Below are 18,591 nucleotides of genomic sequence, written 5' to 3'. Positions count from 1 at the left end.
AAGAGACATATTACTTGAAGCCTTTGACGAAATAGAAGGGGATATAGCTTCACACGATGTAGAAGACAACTGGAGGTTTCTACAGGACAACCTGCTGAGGGCCACTGACCAGATCTATGGATGGTGCAAAGTCACCTCTTGACCCAAAATAACGTGGTGATGGAACAATGTTGTTTACAGGGCTATTAGACAAAAGAAACAGGCTTGGAAGGACTGGAAATGGTAGTAGGGAATTGTATCAGACTGCCAGAAGGGAAGCTAGGAGACAGGTTTACTTAGCCAGAGAGGAAGCAGATAAGAAAAAATTTGCCAATGTTCTGCACCGTGAGGACCAAAGACTTGAGGTATTTTGTGTTGCAAGACAGTGTGTGAGAGAGAATCATGATGTCATAGGAGAGAAATGTGTCTGTATGGATGACGACTCACTTGAATTTAATGAGGCTGCAAGGAGAGAGACTTGGAGACGCCACTATGAAAGGTTGCTAAAGAGAATGAATGGGAGAAAGAGAGTCTGCCAAATGTCAACCCAACAGAAGGACCAGCTATCCGAGTTGACAGTATCATGGTAGATAAAGCAATTAAGAGTATGAAGACAGGGAAAGCTCCTGGCCCATCAGGAATCATTGCAGAGACGCTCAAAATATCTGGCAGTGTCGGCTATAGCCTAGTCACCCGTATAGCTAACCAGGTGATAGACGAAGGAGTCATACCCAATGACTGGTGTAGCAGTACCATAGTCAACTGCTACAAAGGTAAAGTCGAAGCTTCAGATACAAATAATTACAGAGGTATCAAGTTGTTGAATCAGGTAATGAAAGTCATGGAGAGGGGCATAGCCCAACTAATTAGGGAGAGAGTCAGTTTGGATGAGATGCAGTTTGAGTTCGTGCCAGGGAAAAACACCACTGATGCTATATTTCTGGTAAAACAGCTGCAGAAGAAATACCTAGCCAAAGATAAATCTCTGTACCTGGCTTTCGTTGACATGGAGAAAGCCTTTGACAGGGACCCTGCTCCCTTATCTAGTGGTCAATGAGGAAACTAGGGATAGATGAGTGGTTAGTGAGAGCTGTGCAAGCCATGTGCAGGGACGCTGTCAGTAAGGTGAGGGTTGGCAACGAGTACAGTGAAGAATTCCAGGTAGAGGTAGGGGTCCACCTAGGTTCAGCGCTCAGCCCCCTCCTATTTATCATAGTCCTCCAGGCAATAACAGAGGAATTCAAGACAGGATGCCCCTGGGAGCTTCTCTATGCTGACGACCTTGCCCTAATTGCTGAGTCACTATCAGAACAAGAGGAGAAGTTTCAGGTGTGGAAGCAAGGACTAAAATCGAAGGGCATTAGAGTTAACCTAGCTAAAACCAAAGTTCTAATAAGTAGGAAGGTAGACAAAACACAAACCCCTTCAGGTAGATGTCTCTGCTTGATCTGTAGAAAAGGCGTAGGTAGAAACTCCCTAAGAAGTACCCAGTGTAAGCTATAGACACATAAGAGGTGCAGCAATATCAAAGGAAGGCTAACTAGCAAGATAGTTTTTGTATGTGGCAGATGCTTAGGAGCAATAAACACTGAATATGTGCAGAAAACAACCTTTGCCACTATCCAGGGAGAAAAACTAGAAGTAGGTGATAGCTTCTGCTATCTAGGTGACCAGGTTAGTAGCGGGGAAGGGTGCGCTGAAAGTGTAGCTGCTAGAATAAGAATAGCCTAGGCAAAGTTCAGAGAGCTCTTACCTCTGCTGGTGACAAAGGGTCTCTCGCTCAGAGTAAAAGGCAGACTGTATGATGCATGTGTACGAACAGCCATGCTACATGGCAGTGAAACATGGGCCGTAACTGCTGAAGACATGCGTAAGCTCGCAAGAAACGAAGCCAGTATGCTCCGATGGATGTGTAATGTCAGTGTGCATACTCGACAGAGTATAAGTATCTTGAGAGAAAAGTTGGACCTAAGAAGCATCAGTTGTGGTGTGCAAGAGAGACGATTGCGCTGGTATGGTCATGTGGCAAGAATGGATGAGGATAGCTGTGTGAAAAAGTACCACACCCTAGCGGTTGAGGAAACCTGTGGAAGAGCTACCTGGGATGAGGTGGTGAAGCACGAACTTCGAACATTAGGCCTGACCGAGGCAATGACTAGTGACCGGAACCTTTGGAAATATGCACTGCATGAGAAGACCCGGTAAGCCAAGTGAGACCATAATCCGTGACCTCTGCCAGGAGTGTAGCCAGCTCACTTATTCGCATCTTTACTTCATTGAACACTAAACTCTGCTTGCAAAGACCTGTTGAGGAAAGTGAAATCGAGATCGAACCAAATTCAACGACTGGCACCCATGCCAACCTCTCCTTCATTGGACACTAAACTCTGCTTGCGAAGACCAGTTACGGCAAGTGAAATCGAAATGCAATTGAATCATATTCGATGACTGGCACCTGTGCCAGTGGAGCACTAACAGTACCGTCCGAGCGTGATCATTGCCAGAGCAGCTGTCTGGCTTCTGTGCCAGTGGCACGTAAATAGCACCATTTCAGCATGATCGTTACCGGCGTTGCCTTACTGGCACTTGTGCTGGTGGCATGTTAGAAAACATTCAAGCGAGGTCATTGCCAGTGCTGCTGGACTGGCTCCTATGCTGGTGGTATGTAGAGAAAAAAAATGTTGAGTGTGGCCGTTGCCAGTACTGCCTGACTGGCCCTCGTGCTGGTGGCACGTAAAAGCACCCACTACACTCTCGGAGTGGTTGGCGTTAGGAAGGGCATCTAGCTGTAGAAACTCAGCCAGATCAGACTGGAGCCTGGTGCAGCCATCCGGTTCACTAGTCCTCAGTCAAATCGTCCAACCCATGCTAGCATAGAAAGTGGACGTTAAACGATGATGATGATGATGATGATGATATATATATATACATGCTAATAGGAGTATACAATATTATAAATCCATTACAGCTGATCATACCAGTTTCACACTGAATGTTAGGTAACTGGACATATGCTTCTCAAACATGGCTGGTATGGAAAAAATATGGAAACTTTCCATACTTGCCATTTTTGAAGATAATGACAATATATACATACATAGACACGTGTGTGTGTGTGTGTGTTGTAACTTATTTGACAATTATATGAATTCTTTTATAAAAGAACAATCACGTTAACTAAGAAATTTCTTATGACAACAATTGCCTAATGTATCTGTAATTGGAATATACTTTTATGTTGGGTTATTACTATAATTTTTCTTCTTTTTATAGCATATCATTTTAGTAGGTTCTATTTGTCAACAGTTGCACTAGCTGACCTGCTTTTAAGAGCAGCTGTGGTTATTTATCATGATGAAAACAAAACAACAAAAAAACAAACAAATACAAATCATTCTTGTTCCAAAACTTATTCACAGTTGTCAAGATAAAGACACCTGTTTTGTAAATAACTGTTTAAAATGATAAAGGTACAACCATGGTTATGTGGTTAGGAAGTTTGCTTCCCAACAACATGGTTTTGAGTTCAATCCCACCATGTGTGACCTTGGGAAAGTGCCTTCTACTTTAGCTCTGGGCCAACCAAAAGCTTTGTGAGTGGATATGGTAGCTAGAAAATGTGAAATGCTTTTTATGTATGTATGTATGTGTGTGTGTGTCTGTGTGTGTGTGTGTGCATGCAAAGGTAAGTGTGTGTTTGTGTCTTTCTGTCTTGATGTCACACAATAGTTGTAAACAAGTAACAATATTAGAAGCAGCTTTATTTATTTCAAGCTTTCTGTGGAAACATATCTGGGCATGGGACAATATGATCTTGCTTGGAAATAGAGGACAATTGGTGACAGGAAGGGCATCCAGCCATAGAAAATCTACTTCAATGAATTGCATGTGAAAAGAGCACATCAAAATGATGATGACGAGTGTACACACACACACACACACACACACACAGAAACACACAAGTTTGTATTGCAACCATGAGGTTTCAGGTTTGATACTACAGCAGGGAAACTTAGGTGTCTTTTAATAAAGTCTCAGCTTGACTACTATCTTGTGAGTGACAGCTGAGAGATAGAACTGTACGGGAGCTCTTTGTGTGTGTGTGTGTGTGTGTGTGTGTGTGTGTGTGTGTGTGTGTGTGTGTGTGTGTGTGTGTGTATCTTTTATCTTTAGTATTACTCCTTTCAATCATTAAACTGTAGCCATGCTGGTGCAGTGTGCATCAACGACATTCTTGCCATCACCTTCGGCAACATTTACTCTAATGTAGATGATACTATCCTTAACTGCTCCCCAATTTTCTGCACACAGACATTGTTCACATGTAATCTAAACATCTCATGCCAAACCTGCTAACCATAGCAAATACAATCACAAATGGAATCATATCTATCTCTTCCCCTTCAACTAAACAAAGACAAAATCACCAGCTCACTCCACCTATGCATAGACAACATTCAAAACTTTCAATCTTAGCAAAACTGCTTGTACTCCACAGCTACTGGTGCCCTTTCTGGTAATCTCACATGCTTAACTAAACAAAAACTACATCTTAATGACTCTCGCCGTCTTCATGATTAGAAAATACTGCTATGGAGGAAGTCTGTTCAAATGACATCTGTATGAGAAAATATAATAAATCATAGCTGTCAAGAACAGTTAAACAAACCAAGTGTTAGCCCTTTACATTTAAACAAGCTATATCTAGCCCAAATATTGTGTGTCTATGTTCAAACTGGCCAAATCTGGCCTGTCACACTGACTCTACAATGTTATTCTAAAATTAAACAATCACATCATCAAGACCTGAAAGCTACAAGACAAAGCATGATTAATTCAAACCAATGCAATTAATAAAACAAGGCGTCTGACAGGGTAATCTGAGAGCTAAAGTGTTAAGAGATACTTGCCATCTTCAATGGTTCCAGTTTCATCAGTCTTTGACTGAAATAGAAAAAAGACATTGTATAATTAGTTGAAATCCATTGTAGTAATGTTATCTGTCAAGATATAATCTTAAAAGGTTCTTTTTTTCTCCTTTATACACAATGGTAATTAAATGCAATACTTATACATTTTAAATAATAATAGATATTGTTCACTAATCATTGCACCAAATTTGTTCCAAAAAAAAAAAACCTGCCATTATTAAATACGGGTATGTGTGTGAGTGTGTACATGTGTTCATGAACAGACACACAAATACAAGTATTATATAATGTCATGGCCATGTGGTAAGAAGTTTCTTTCCCAACCACACATTTCCAGGTTCAATCTCACTGCATAGTACCTCAGGCAAATGTTTTCTACTATAGCACCAGGCTGACCAAAGCCTTCTGAATGGATTTGTTAGATAGAAACTGAAAGAAGCCTGTCATGTGCATATAAAGATATATACTGGGCTTGATCTGTCAGACTAAAACCCTTCAGAGTGATGCCCCAGCATGGCCACAGTTCAGTGACTGAAACAAGATAAAAGATAAGAGAAAGCTTTCAAAATATACAATAATGGTAACTATACAAGATCTAACAAATGTAATAATTTAAACCAAAAACTTACAGGGACATTTTTATTTGGAAGTAGAGTTGCATCTTCCAAAATGAACTGTTCTTCTTCATCTGTGGCTGCTCCATCATCTGTTATTACATTGGTGGGTTTGCCATTTCCAAGTCTAAATTTAAAAAAAGAACAGTAGAAATCAACATTAAATTCCCAGAAAGTTTACAGCCTCAGCAAAGCAAAAGCTGTCTCTAAAACAAATTTTTTTTTCCAGAGTATTTTAGATCTCACTAATGAGAAGTTGGCAGGAGGGAGAAGGAAGAGGACATAACAACATTTCCTGCTACTTGTTACTTCTGAAACTTGTTTTTTACTGATGTTTTTCCTTACTCTTGATAACTGATTCTTATCACCTTAAAATGAGTCAGCTTATAAATCTGATCAGCAGTTCAAACTCAGAACTGATCAACAGGGAACTTGATACTTTCTCAGCAAATTATTAGTGAGTTTGAAGCTTAAATTAATCTATCTTATTCAGTAAAACATAAAACAGACAAAAAGTAGCATCTGCCAAATCAATCACACTCCTTACAAATGAAACAAAAAACATCACTTACAAAACATAAACACACCTCATGTACAAAAGAGTTCCAAGAAAACATAACAAAATACATAAATATACTTAATCATTTAGCATTCAGATTACTCTGTGAAATGTAATTCTTTTTATTCACATTGTTTTGAAGAAATCATGCATTATTTTGTATTTTCAAGATTTTGATGATGTGAATGTTACTTTTAGAATGATATTGTAGGGTAGATGTGAGAATTTGAACAGAAAACAGGTGGATTATTTGGGCCAGATGTGGCCAGTTTAAATGCTTAAATGGTTAAAAGCATTTATGAGCATCATATTAGACCAACAGAAAGAAACTGTAACAGTAACTTACAAAGAATTAGATCAGATCTATCTTCCCAGTTCCAGACTCACCACAACAAACTACATAAAACACTAAAACAGATGCACTTTACATCATCACAAGCAATTCTCCATTTACATAATGAAATAAAACCACTTAGAACAAATAAACACCTAGTGGTGCAAGGATCACAGTGAGCTATAGCAAACTCCTTTTGCCATAACATGAACAATCACTCACAAACATCCAAAAGCATCGGTAACACCCTAAAGATCTATTATAACATCATAAGTAATATTCTATCAAAGTAATCACATGATGACGTCAAGGGAATTTCTATGCAGCTGCTCTGCATGCTAGAAATGCTAGCCAGATGTTTCAAATCATACCCTACTATCTTATAACACGAAGAGCAAATTTTATAGTGTAGAGCCTAGACAAATAATGTTTAACTAAAATGTAGTTTGTTCATGGTTAAACACATTAAGGCTGATGTGGAATAAATGATACTTCAACACACTTTTGTTTGTGGCTATAGACAGGTTAGCTAAATATAAACTACAACACTGTTCTAAAATCATGATTTTTCTAGACTCTGTACAAACATAGCAACAGCATCAATAATCTAATTAAATTCCTAGTTCCCCTCTTCAAACACGTAAAAAAAAATAAAAATCTGATGTTACTTTCAAACCATTTTTTAAAATCATTTTTACATTGCTCTGAATTATAAATGCACTTTGAATGAATTCTAATTAGTTTCATGATATTACATAAGATGCGAAAATCTAGTTTAATGATTCTCATAGTAGGATGCTTTTATTCTGAATAGATGTGCAATGTGAATATTTATGCAGGTGTAAGGCATAACTCATAACAGGCGAACTGTGAACAAGGACCTTTAATGTGGACTAGCTATCAAGCTGGTCTGCAGAGAAAAGACTTTTGGGTTAGGCAATAAACAAGACCCAAGGGTAGACAGCCAACTGTACTCTCTCTCTCTCACAGTGTAGATGATGGCTATGGAATAAACAACACCTTGACACACTAGTTTGTGGTTATTTTCATGTATAGCTTAAGAAAAGCTATACTTGTTAACTAAATATAAACCATTTTTGAAAATATTCTTTTTTAAAGAAAATGCAGTAGTTTTCTCTTGTTTCTCTTGATATTTATCATTGTCAAACATTCTCCAGGTAGAGATGCTTCAATAAACTTATAGTATGGAGATAGCTGTGATCATCTTGCTTTTATTGTGTAAAAAGTGCCCTAAAATACATAATGAATTGATTGAATGGAGTTTAGTTCATAATTGATCAGACCAAAGTCAGCATAGTCAAAATAAGACAAATTACTATGCTAGAAACATTAAAGCATTATTGTGCATTCCTTTCTGCCTTTTTTTTTAGTGATTTTGAGAAGTTCTTTGCTTCTTTTATTCTGTTTTCAAAACTTTAATTCATTAGTTTTAAAGACCCATCAATGAGCAGTATTTACATGAGCGTCCACTAAAAAGTTGAAGTATATAAGACAAAATAGATAAAGGAGTCTTCTGCCTTTGGTTATATATAGATTTGTATATGCATCCTTTATACATTCAGTAGTGTATAAATCATATATATATTGAGTTATAAATATGAATTATATATGCATGTTGGCACTGGCATATGTGTGAGGTTGAAAAACTTACTTTGCAGCCACATAGTATCAAGTTCAGTCCCACTGTGCAACACCTTGGGCAGGTTTCTTTTACTATGGCCCCAGGTTTACTAGTGGCTTATGACTGAATGAGTTTGGTAGATACAGGTTGTATAGAAGCCTGTAGTATAATATCTGTGTGTGTGTGGGGGGAGAGAGAGAGAGAGAGAGAGAGAGAGAGAGAGAGAGAGAGAGAGAGAGAGAGAGAGAGAGAGAGAGAAAGAGAGAGACATAATCACCACCATCATTTAATGTCTGTTTACCATGCTGGCATGGGCTGAATGATTTGATAGGAGCTGGCAAGCCAGAAGACTGTACCAGGCTTAATGGTCTGTTTGGCTTGGTTTTAATGTCTGGATGTCCTTCTTAATGCCAGCCACCTTACTGAGTGGATCTAGTGCTTTTTACATGGTATCAGTGCTGGTAAGGTCTGTTTTGGCATGATTTTTAAACTTGGATGCCTTTATTTATTTCAAATTACAAGCATGAAACAAAGTTATCGTTCTTAAAAAACATTAGAAATATAAACACAGTGAAATCACCCTAGCCAAGTATTGAAACCAACTGAAAAAATCAGCATACTCTTTATATTAATAATTATCACATAAATTTAGATGTGTAGCAATGAAAGATTAAATAAGAAACTGAAGTGTAAATGTTTACATCTTAACAATAACGTGGAGGAGTTTTAGTCTAAAAATGTGACAAACTTTTGACTTGTGATAAACATAACTTCCTTTTCTTTCTTTTATTTTTTAATATCACTCCAATAATGATTAAATATTTACAGTTTAGAAAGAGAAAAAACAGAAATGAATATAATAAGAATTTTGGAATTTGAAAAAAAAATTCAACCTAATGACAAGGTAGCGTGGTGCTTACTGAGCATCTTTAATGCCAAAAATGGAAAAAAAAACTGAAGAAATTCTAAAACTTAAAATCAAAACCAAGTTTCTATTATTATTTATGTAAATAAATTTCAACATTTAATATATTGCAATATGTTATTTGACAAGCGATGCATATTATATTACTCTATTTGGCAAACTATTTAATGTAGACAGGAGATATGACAAGAAAAATAGTATTAAAACAGTTCTCTCAGCTGTTTTCCTAAAGTTAAGAATTTCAAAGTTATTTGAGTTTGTGGACAATTTAAAACTGAAAGTTGTGAAATTACATATAAAAGCATTGCTATCTTTGTAGTGCTATCAAAGGTAGAATCAAAGGAGATTGAGGCATTATATTTTTATCCTTCGTAGAAGAGATACTCCTCATTAAAATGAAACATTTTTCCTTGTTGTGACATTTGAGCCATAGTACTGAAAAGCACCAGAGACTGAGATGGTCATTGAAGAGTATGAACTAAAGTGACTAACTCTGGGTATGAGGACTCATTGGCTACTATTACAGAAAAGTAGCAGATATTTACAGAACCAAACATTCAACCGATGCCCCACTATGGTTCTGTACATTGCATTGTAGAACATTCAGGCTATAAAATGTTTTAGGTTAGGAGGCAAAGTGAAAGTGGTCAATTTTGTAGAAAAGTGGTTTGGGAAACAAACAGGCACATATGATATTGGGGTTAAGAACAAGTGGAGGTTCCCAGCTGGGCATGGCTAGATGTAATGGAAACCTTGACCAGAAAGTCATATAGATCTTTGATCCCTTAGGAGACCAATTAGAGGCTGCAGTAAGATTCAACTGATTACAGGGTCCAGCTGTGGTAAGTGGAGCGTATAAAGTGGGGGTGGGGAATGTTGAAGTTGCTGGTTCACAAGGTGGAATTTGAATCTGGTCACCGAGTGAGTAAGTGCATGGCAGAAGTGCAGTTGTTCAGCAGATGGCTTGAAGTAGGTGAAAGGCAGTATCCAAGAAAGATGGGGAGAATTGTATAAAAAAATAAAGTCATTGATTTACTCCGAGTAGATATCGAAGTCAGAGGTTCCACTATAAAAGCAGATAGAGTCAGAGAAACTGAGAAGGGATGGCAGATTTGATGTTTTAGGGATGTGAGGAATAAAAGTCAAGACAGGAGTAAGAGTTTATTGATTAATAGCATAGTGGGATCGATTACCTTGATAGAAATAGAAATATCTAGAATGCTGACAAGAGTAGTAAAAATGGTGGGTGTAAATTTGAGCATTGAGATGAAATAGTTAACTAAAATGATAAAGGAGACAAGTTGCTCTCTACTGCTTATACAAATTTTGATAAAGTGGCTACATAGCTCAGGTTCTTGAGAATTGGGTGAAAATTTGAGTCTTAATGTGACCTACAAATAAGCTGGCATAGTTGGCAGTTTATCTTGGTATCATCGATAACTCTGCTTCCACTGGAGAAGGAAAAGCAATTTTAAGTGAAGATGAATTCTGTGAGGAGAAGTATAGGTGTGCTAGGTTCAAGTTGGTGTGGTAATAAAAAGAAATAAAAAAACAACTCTAGGGCTGAGAGATAGACATTGGGGATGATGGTATAAAAAGATTTTATATTCATGGTGAACAGGACTTAGGAGGGTCAGGGTATGGATGATATTTTTGATGTGCAATCAGAAGGCAGTATTGAGGGGCACCGTGAACTTGTTATGGTAGCTAGAATTTAGTGAACTAACTGCAAATTAGGACAGTAAACGATGGTTATAAGGACTGTAAAGTTCTAGGAGGAAGTATATGTTCAGAGGCCCAGTGGCTTGAATAATGAGGAAGGTGGATATGAATAGAACTAGAAAAATGTAGATGAGCTGGTGTACAACTGTGTAGTTTATGACAATGAAGGATGCAGTCCCTGGGTAGTCTCTAGTGTTATAGAACTGATGGTCAATAGAGGATCTTCTCTCTGTAGAGTTCAATATGCCAACCACAAATACCTTACCCTTGTCAGCTGATTTGATGACACTATAATATTGGTTATGGAGCTGACAGAATGTGATGAGTTAGGGAGAGAGATGCTTTGATGCATCTGATACTTCTGGAAATTGAAATAGTCAGCACAACTGATTTTTACAAATTGTGATTGTATAAACATAATGAACAAACTTAGTTTCTCAGTTAGTTTCAGCACCTGCTCAAGGTGAATTCACATCATTAAAAACCAAATATGGCTTTCTTATCCTCAATAGTCTATAAATGAAAATTACATACAAATAAAAATAATGCACTCTTTTAATGAATCATAGACTACCAACCATTTCTAAGGTCATCTTGATTACTTTTATAATATTCTATAGTATTACAATACTGTTACAATAGTCTATACTTTTTCAGTGATAGAAACAAAAAATAAAAGTTTACTTCTAAATACTTTAGTTAAATACACCTGCAACAACCTATTTAGTAACAATATCAATTTTCAAAGCAGACCGTAGAAGTAGCTTAACTGCTTAGTTACCTGATTTCTTTTTTTTTTTTTTTTGTTTCCTTTTCTCACTTTGGTTCTAATTTACTATTCACTATACATGACCATCAAACAAGGTAATTTCTAAAACAGTTTCTTGAAAACACAAAGATGGAGACAATGATTATATGAGTCTAGACAGCCGTAGATGTTCAAATGTATAAAATGTGTATTAATGTACAATAACATAATACTGAAGGAAAAAGTGAACAATGGAAAAAGAAAAAAAAAAGGTAGGACAATATTGTTGGAATGTGAAGTTGAAAGATATGCTGAGTTTCAGAATTAAGACAGTGATTTCAAATTACACCCAGTATATAATATTGTTTATTATTTAAATATTATGAAAATGAGCTATAATACTTAAAAGTATCAATGAAATGATAGTAAATACCAAAGCAAAGAATATATAAATGGTAATTGGAAGAGAAAAATGAAACAAATACAAGCTAACAATTTAATGATGGATACAAAAAGCAATCTTGTAAATTTGAATGTGCACAAGCAAAAAGAGAGGAACGATGATTAATAGTGCCATTTTAAATATCAAATAAAATGCCTATAATGTTTCTTGACATTTGTTAATGTAAGATAAGTAATGACATCAATGAATTACCATATAATTAAATCAACTACATCTTGCTAATTGACTATCAAAATATCATTCATTCATTTAGTTCTCACCGTGCCTTGTGACACTTCAGGCAACAACAAGATCATTCCGTCTTCTAACACGGAAAGCGTCCTTGCTGCCATGCTTCCTTTACCTTGTGGAACCCACTGCAAAGCAATCCAATCCTGACAAGTGAGTTCAGTTTATAGCAACAAACTTGACCCAACCATTTCCATCTGCTTGCTTCAACAGTTTCTCATAATGGTTCCACAAACCAATCACAAATGTTGAAGTTATTTAGGTACCAAAATGGCAATGGATGGAGACTGCAGTCATGAAATAAATACAAGAATCAGCAAAATATCATTAGTATTAACGAAAACTGAGCTTTAACCTCAAGTTCAGAATCTTATTACAGTCAAAGTACTGCAAAAAGAAAACAGAAAAGCCTTCTATAACAGAGATTTATTATTTTTTTTTTATAGATACAGATATAACAAGAACTTATTTTACCTCAAGCAGTCACCTCTAGTACTATTTCATTAAGGCTTTCTAGTATTTTCTTATCGATGATCTTTAGTATTATTTAACTGATTCTCTCTGGTACCTATCTTACTGATCTCTAGTACTTATTTCATTGTTTTTTTTTGTGTACTTTATTAATCTTCTTTCATACTCATCCTATCAATCCTCTCCATATTTTATTCAACTTCTCTAGTAGACCTTTTCTAAAACTTATTTTATTTTTGTCTTGTACATATTTTGTTGATTCACTCTAGTACTTATCTTATTGATGATCTTTTCTAGTAGTTAACTTATTGATCTTCTCTAGTATTTATTTTATTGATACTCTTTAACACTTACTTCATTGACCCTCAAAAAATTACTAAAACAGCAACAATAAAATCTGGAGGCAGAATGTAATAAATAAATATCATCATCATCATTTTTACACCCCCATTTTCCATGCTGTCATGGAATTTCTGTTGGAGTCAATTTTCTACAGCCAGAAGCCCTTCCTGTCACCAACCCTTACCTGTTTCCAACTAAGGTAATATTTTTCCAGATGTGTTTACAAGAAAAATTAGGAACAAAGGATATCACCTGCATGACATAAACATCCATTTACAACTATCATGGCAAGGAGATAGCAAAACAATGACATACAATGTAAGCAAGGGGTGAAAAGAAAAACAAAGCTCTGACCTAAACAGATCTATGTATCTTAAACTTCCAATTAAGTTAATGATGAAAATCAACTTCAGACTACATATCTTTCCAATGAACCTGTTAATTTGAATAGCATCCTTTGTAAGCTTTGAAATATCAAAATAAAACAAAGTGCTTCTTTTATTATCAGATTAAGGTGTCATTTCTAAGAGGTGTCTCCTTTTATTTGTTCAACTACATTTGAAGAGGTTCTCACCATACAAAAACCAAAAAACAAAAAAAAAAAAGACAACAGTTTTAAAGAACAATGGGTTTTATCATCAATTTACAAAGAACAAGCACAACTCACAAGAATGTCTTATGTTTATCCATATACAAAACAAATAAAAATGTGCTGAATTAAGTTACAACAAAACCTGTCAATTACAGGTTAAAATATCTAACATCTTGTTTACCTTTTAGCACTAAAAAGCAGCTTTGGCTTTTGCAAACTAATAAAATCTATTCTAGTCCCTTCTCTTTCTCTTTTACAATCTGCAACAGATCATCCCCTACATATAATATTTTGCTCAATATTATCCCATCGGTAAAGCATCATTCTGTCACTTTTCCTCTTCCCATGTATACTCTGGAACTTTTAACTTCTAAGAACTTCAACATTGTTGTCTTAATGTCCACTTTTCCACACTGAAATAGATTGGACAGATTTTGTTGAGGCAGATTCTCTACAGTTAAATGTCATTCTTTTTATTAACCCACATTTTTCCAAGTAAAGTAATATTTCCCCATGGCTTGAGAGTGTCAAGGAAGATTGAAAATGAATGACACTATATGACAACAGTGAGGCTTATTTACAGCTATCATGCATTATCAAGATAAGGAGACAGAAGTGCACATGTGTATGCACAAACATAGATACATACACACACACACACATATATATATATATATATATATATATATACATGTATATATGAGAAGCTTCTTTAAGTTTCTATCTACCAAATCAACTCTCAAAGCAGTTGCTTGTCCTGCTAAAAATAGCAGCTATACCACTTTTGAAATTACCCTCTTGTCTAAAAATAAACTGAATAGTTCCAGTTTGAATACCTCTGATTATAAGTCTGCTTAATCAAGACAGACACAGAATGAAAAGATCACAACACTCACAAATAAATGTATTGCATATATTAGATGGTATATTGCATATATATTGCAGTTCATAGCAAACAATGTGATCAATACTTCAAAACAAACTATAAAAAATTGGAAGAGAAAGAGGATTAAGAAGAAGACAAATGATAGTCAGGTCATGAACTTATAACAGAAAATACTTTTATCTTTTACTACTTTCAGACATTGGGCTGTAGCCAATTTGGGGCACAGCCTTGGACGGTCTAGATGAACAAATTGATCCCAGTACTTATTTTAAAATCTGGCATTAAGTCTATTACCTCCTTTACTAAACTATTAAGTTATAGGAATGTAAACAAAGCAACAATGGTTGTCAAGTGATGGGAGATGGACAAACACAAACATACACATCCCAACAGGCTTCCACATAGTTTCTATCTACCAAATTCACTCACAAGGTAGGAATGAACTTGAAACCTCATGACTGCAAAGAGATTTAAAATGATAAAATTCTAACCTAGTGATTAACATTTAACGTAACTGCTCTTATTAATTGAAATTGAAATAATATGAAAACATTTGTGCTTTGTTTTATTTCTTACTATTTTATTCCATTAATAAGACTGCTGTGCAATAAATTTTAGTTAGACTTATACTTTTCAGAAATGCTGGCAAAACTAATATTTGATAAATACTTGAAATGAAAGCTATAAATTAATTATAATCATTTCATAAAAGTAGATATAAACAAATATATATAAATGAATAGAATACCTAATTACAGTTCCAGAGACAAAAAGCACAATAATATATATGTGGAAAATCTAAAATTGTGTCACATTACAGAAGACAATACTCTAAAAGAATCTTCAACTTGTAAGATATTACATATTTTTAAAATTCTGCTTATGTTTGCATCAAATATATTTACCTATTACAAGGATAAAAGAACAGTACTTCAGCTTTTCCAAAACCATTTATCATTACTGAATAATAATATTTCTCAAGTAAAAGTTTCTCACTTTGGTATACACCCTGAATTTGCAACATTCCATCATAATTTCAGTTATTAGCAATGAAGGCAGTACTACTGATGATGTGAAAATGTGCAGAAATCCAGATTTAGTAATTCCACCACTACTGCTGGATGATTTTCAAGTATTTCTATATGAAATACTTTCTTGAAAAGAGTGCCTTAGTTTTGTGGATTTCTGCAGTATATACATATGAAGTAAGATATACAGACTGATGGTCTTCATCTTATACTCTTACTCTCTCTTTTACTTGTTTCAGTCATTTGACTGTGGCCATGCTGGAGCACCGCCTTTAGTCGAGCAAATCGACCCCAGGACTTATTCTTTGAATGCCTAGTACTTATTCTATTGGTCTCTTTTGCCGAACCGCTAAGTTACGGGGACGTAAACACACCAGCATCAGTTGACAAGCGATGTTGGGGGGACAAACACAGACACACACATACATATATATATATATATATACACATATACGACTGGCTTCTTTCAGTTTCCATCTACCAAATCCACTCACAAGGCTTTGGCCAGCCCGAAGCTATAGTAGAAGACACTTGCCCAAGGTGCCACGCAGTGGGAATGAACCCAGAACCATGTGGTTGGTAAGCAAGCTACTTACCACACAGCATCATTCTGACACTCCATGTTCACTCACTGATATCCTTTAACTCCTAAATTGCATCAAACTCAAAATGATTTATGCTAGCATTACCTATTCCTCTTAATTCCCAAGTCCATGAATGTCTAAGACCATTGGAAAAACCTTTTCACACCAGTCTATGAAAATAAGAGAAAATCAATTTTGCATTTGAATAAATCAACTTAAATTTTTGTAAGTTTGATATTTATATTATCATTTACGATGAACTTATCATTTACCAAACTGTTAGGTTATGGCGAGGTAAACAAACCTACACCAGTTGTGAAGCAGTGTGTGGTGACAAATACAAAAACACATGCACACAAGAATATATATATATATATATATATATATATATATATATATATATATATATATATGTATATATATATATACACACACACACACACACACATATATATATATATATACACACATATATATATATCATCAGCATCATCATCACTGTTTAACATCTGTCTTCCATACATGCATAGGTTAGATGGTTGACAGGAGCAGGACAGGTAGAAAACTACTGCAGGCTACAGTGACTTCTTTGGCAGGGCTTTTATGGTTGGATGCCCTTCCTAACACCAACTACTCTGCAGTAGTGACAAACACGAAGACATACATGCACATACAAATCATCATCATCATCGTTTAACATCCGTTTTCCATGCTGGCATGGGTTGAACAATGTGTATGGGGACTGGAAAGCCAGGAGGCTGGACCAGGCTCCAATCTGATCTGGCAATGTTTCTACAGTTGTTTACCCTTCCTAATGCCAACCACTCCGAGAGTGTATCAGGTGCTTTTTACATGCCACTGGCACAGGAGCCAGTCAAGCGGCACTGGAATCGGCCATGTTCAGATGGTGCTTTTTACATGCTATCCGTATAGGAGCCAGCTGGGGTGGAGTAGAGGGGCTGGCATCAACCAGGTTCAGATGGTGTTTTTTACATATACGCACACAACAGGTTTCCACACAACTTCCGTGTACCAAATTCACTCACAAGGCATTAGTAGGCCCAATGCTACAGTAGAATATACTTGTCTGAGATGTTGTGTGGTGAGAATGAACCTGAAACCACATGGTTGCAAAGCAAGCTTCTTAACCAAACAGCCATGCTTGCAGCTATAATTTAATTCAGAAACTTGGGGTCATACCATTTAATTCAAAACTAATGTCACACCATCTCAGCTCTGTACATTATTATCGACACCAGATGTATATGGCTATAAAGATTAGTTATTTGCTGTAGTATGCAAATATAAGTTTTAATCCTTCAGCACTCAGATTACTCTGACAATTTCAATGCTTATTCATTCACATTGTTTTGAATTAATCATACATCATCTCGTAGTTTCAAGATTTCAGTGATCATCATCATCATCGTCATTTAACATCTGCCTTCCATGTTGTGTCTGTTTTGATAGAATTTTTATGGCTGGATGCTCTTCCTGACACCACCCATCCAGCAGAGTGGACTAAGTGCTTTTTATGTGGCACAAGCACAGATGTGATTATTCATTTTCAAAATTACATTGTAGAATAGGAGTGAGAAGCCAGATCTGTCCAGCTTCACCATAAAACAGGCTGAATATTTGGGCTGAACATGGCCAGTTTAAATGCTAAAGGGTTAATGTAGATTATTTCAAGGTCTACCACTCTAAGCCAGCTCAAATAAGAATTCATTTACTGTCTCTCTCTTGTTCCTTTCAGGGAAGTATATATAATACAGTTGTAGGTATGGCTGTGTGGTAAGAAGCTTACTTCCTAATCATACAATTTCAGGTACTGTTTCACTGAATGGCACTTCGGGCAAGTGTTTTCTAATCACAGGGCCATGTGATTAGATTTGGTAGATGGAAACTTAAAGAAGCCTGTCATGTATAAGTTGTGTGTGTGTTAATTACTGTCCCCTTGACACAGTGAGATAGTTATAAGGAAGTGTCAACATGATGCAAGCAGTGTCCTTAGTCACAAATCTGAGATACATCTGGCCTTGGAGAAATATTACCTTACTTGGAAACAAGTGTTGGCAACAGGAAAGGCATCCAGCTGTAGACAATCCACCTCAACAAATTACATCCGACCCATGAAAGCATGGAAAAGTGGATATTAAATGATAATGATGCTTTTACATAACATGATCAAATCTGTAATCAGAAATCCCTCCTCAATTAAATCCAAAAATTCTTTAGCTCTGATTAGGTGATGATATTATCTGAAATCTTGGATTATTCCTTTGTCACATGGCTATTTCCCCAAACAAAGGATAAGTCCATATCCTTCAGTATAAAAATGGCAACGGTCAGAAATAAGGTGGAAACTAGAATGGGCAACCTTTTGGTTTAAGTGAAGCAATTGTCAAAATTTTGCTGGTGGATTTCTTGACACTGCCAATAGTTCATGGAGAATTTGCTTTTCATTCTTTTCATGAGCAGGTGATTGCTGAATATTCACATACACACAGTGTGTGTGTGTGTGTGTGTGTGTGTGTGTGTGT

At 36.0% G+C, this 18,591-nt stretch overlaps 1 protein-coding gene across 2 annotated transcripts in view; it reads right to left on the bottom strand.

Annotated features, from left to right (window-relative positions):
* Nucleotides 1–18,591, bottom strand: part of LOC106877218 (TRAF3-interacting protein 1) — a 202,974-nt gene that overhangs the window by 48,414 nt on the left and 135,969 nt on the right. For both annotated transcript variants that reach the window (XM_052968703.1, XM_052968704.1), the window contains 2 exons: nt 5,540–5,651; nt 4,890–4,923 (listed from right to left, as the gene is read on the bottom strand). In XM_052968703.1, the coding sequence (XP_052824663.1) occupies nt 4,890–4,923; nt 5,540–5,651 (146 nt within the window). The remainder of the gene's footprint in view (nt 1–4,889; nt 4,924–5,539; nt 5,652–18,591) is intronic.

The sequence above is a fragment of the Octopus bimaculoides genome, chromosome 6, assembly GCF_001194135.2.
Source record: "Octopus bimaculoides isolate UCB-OBI-ISO-001 chromosome 6, ASM119413v2, whole genome shotgun sequence".
Lineage (NCBI taxonomy): Eukaryota > Metazoa > Mollusca > Cephalopoda > Octopoda > Octopodidae > Octopus > Octopus bimaculoides.
Note: the sequence above shows the minus strand (reverse complement) of the source record. Positions and strands in the feature narration are given on the sequence as shown.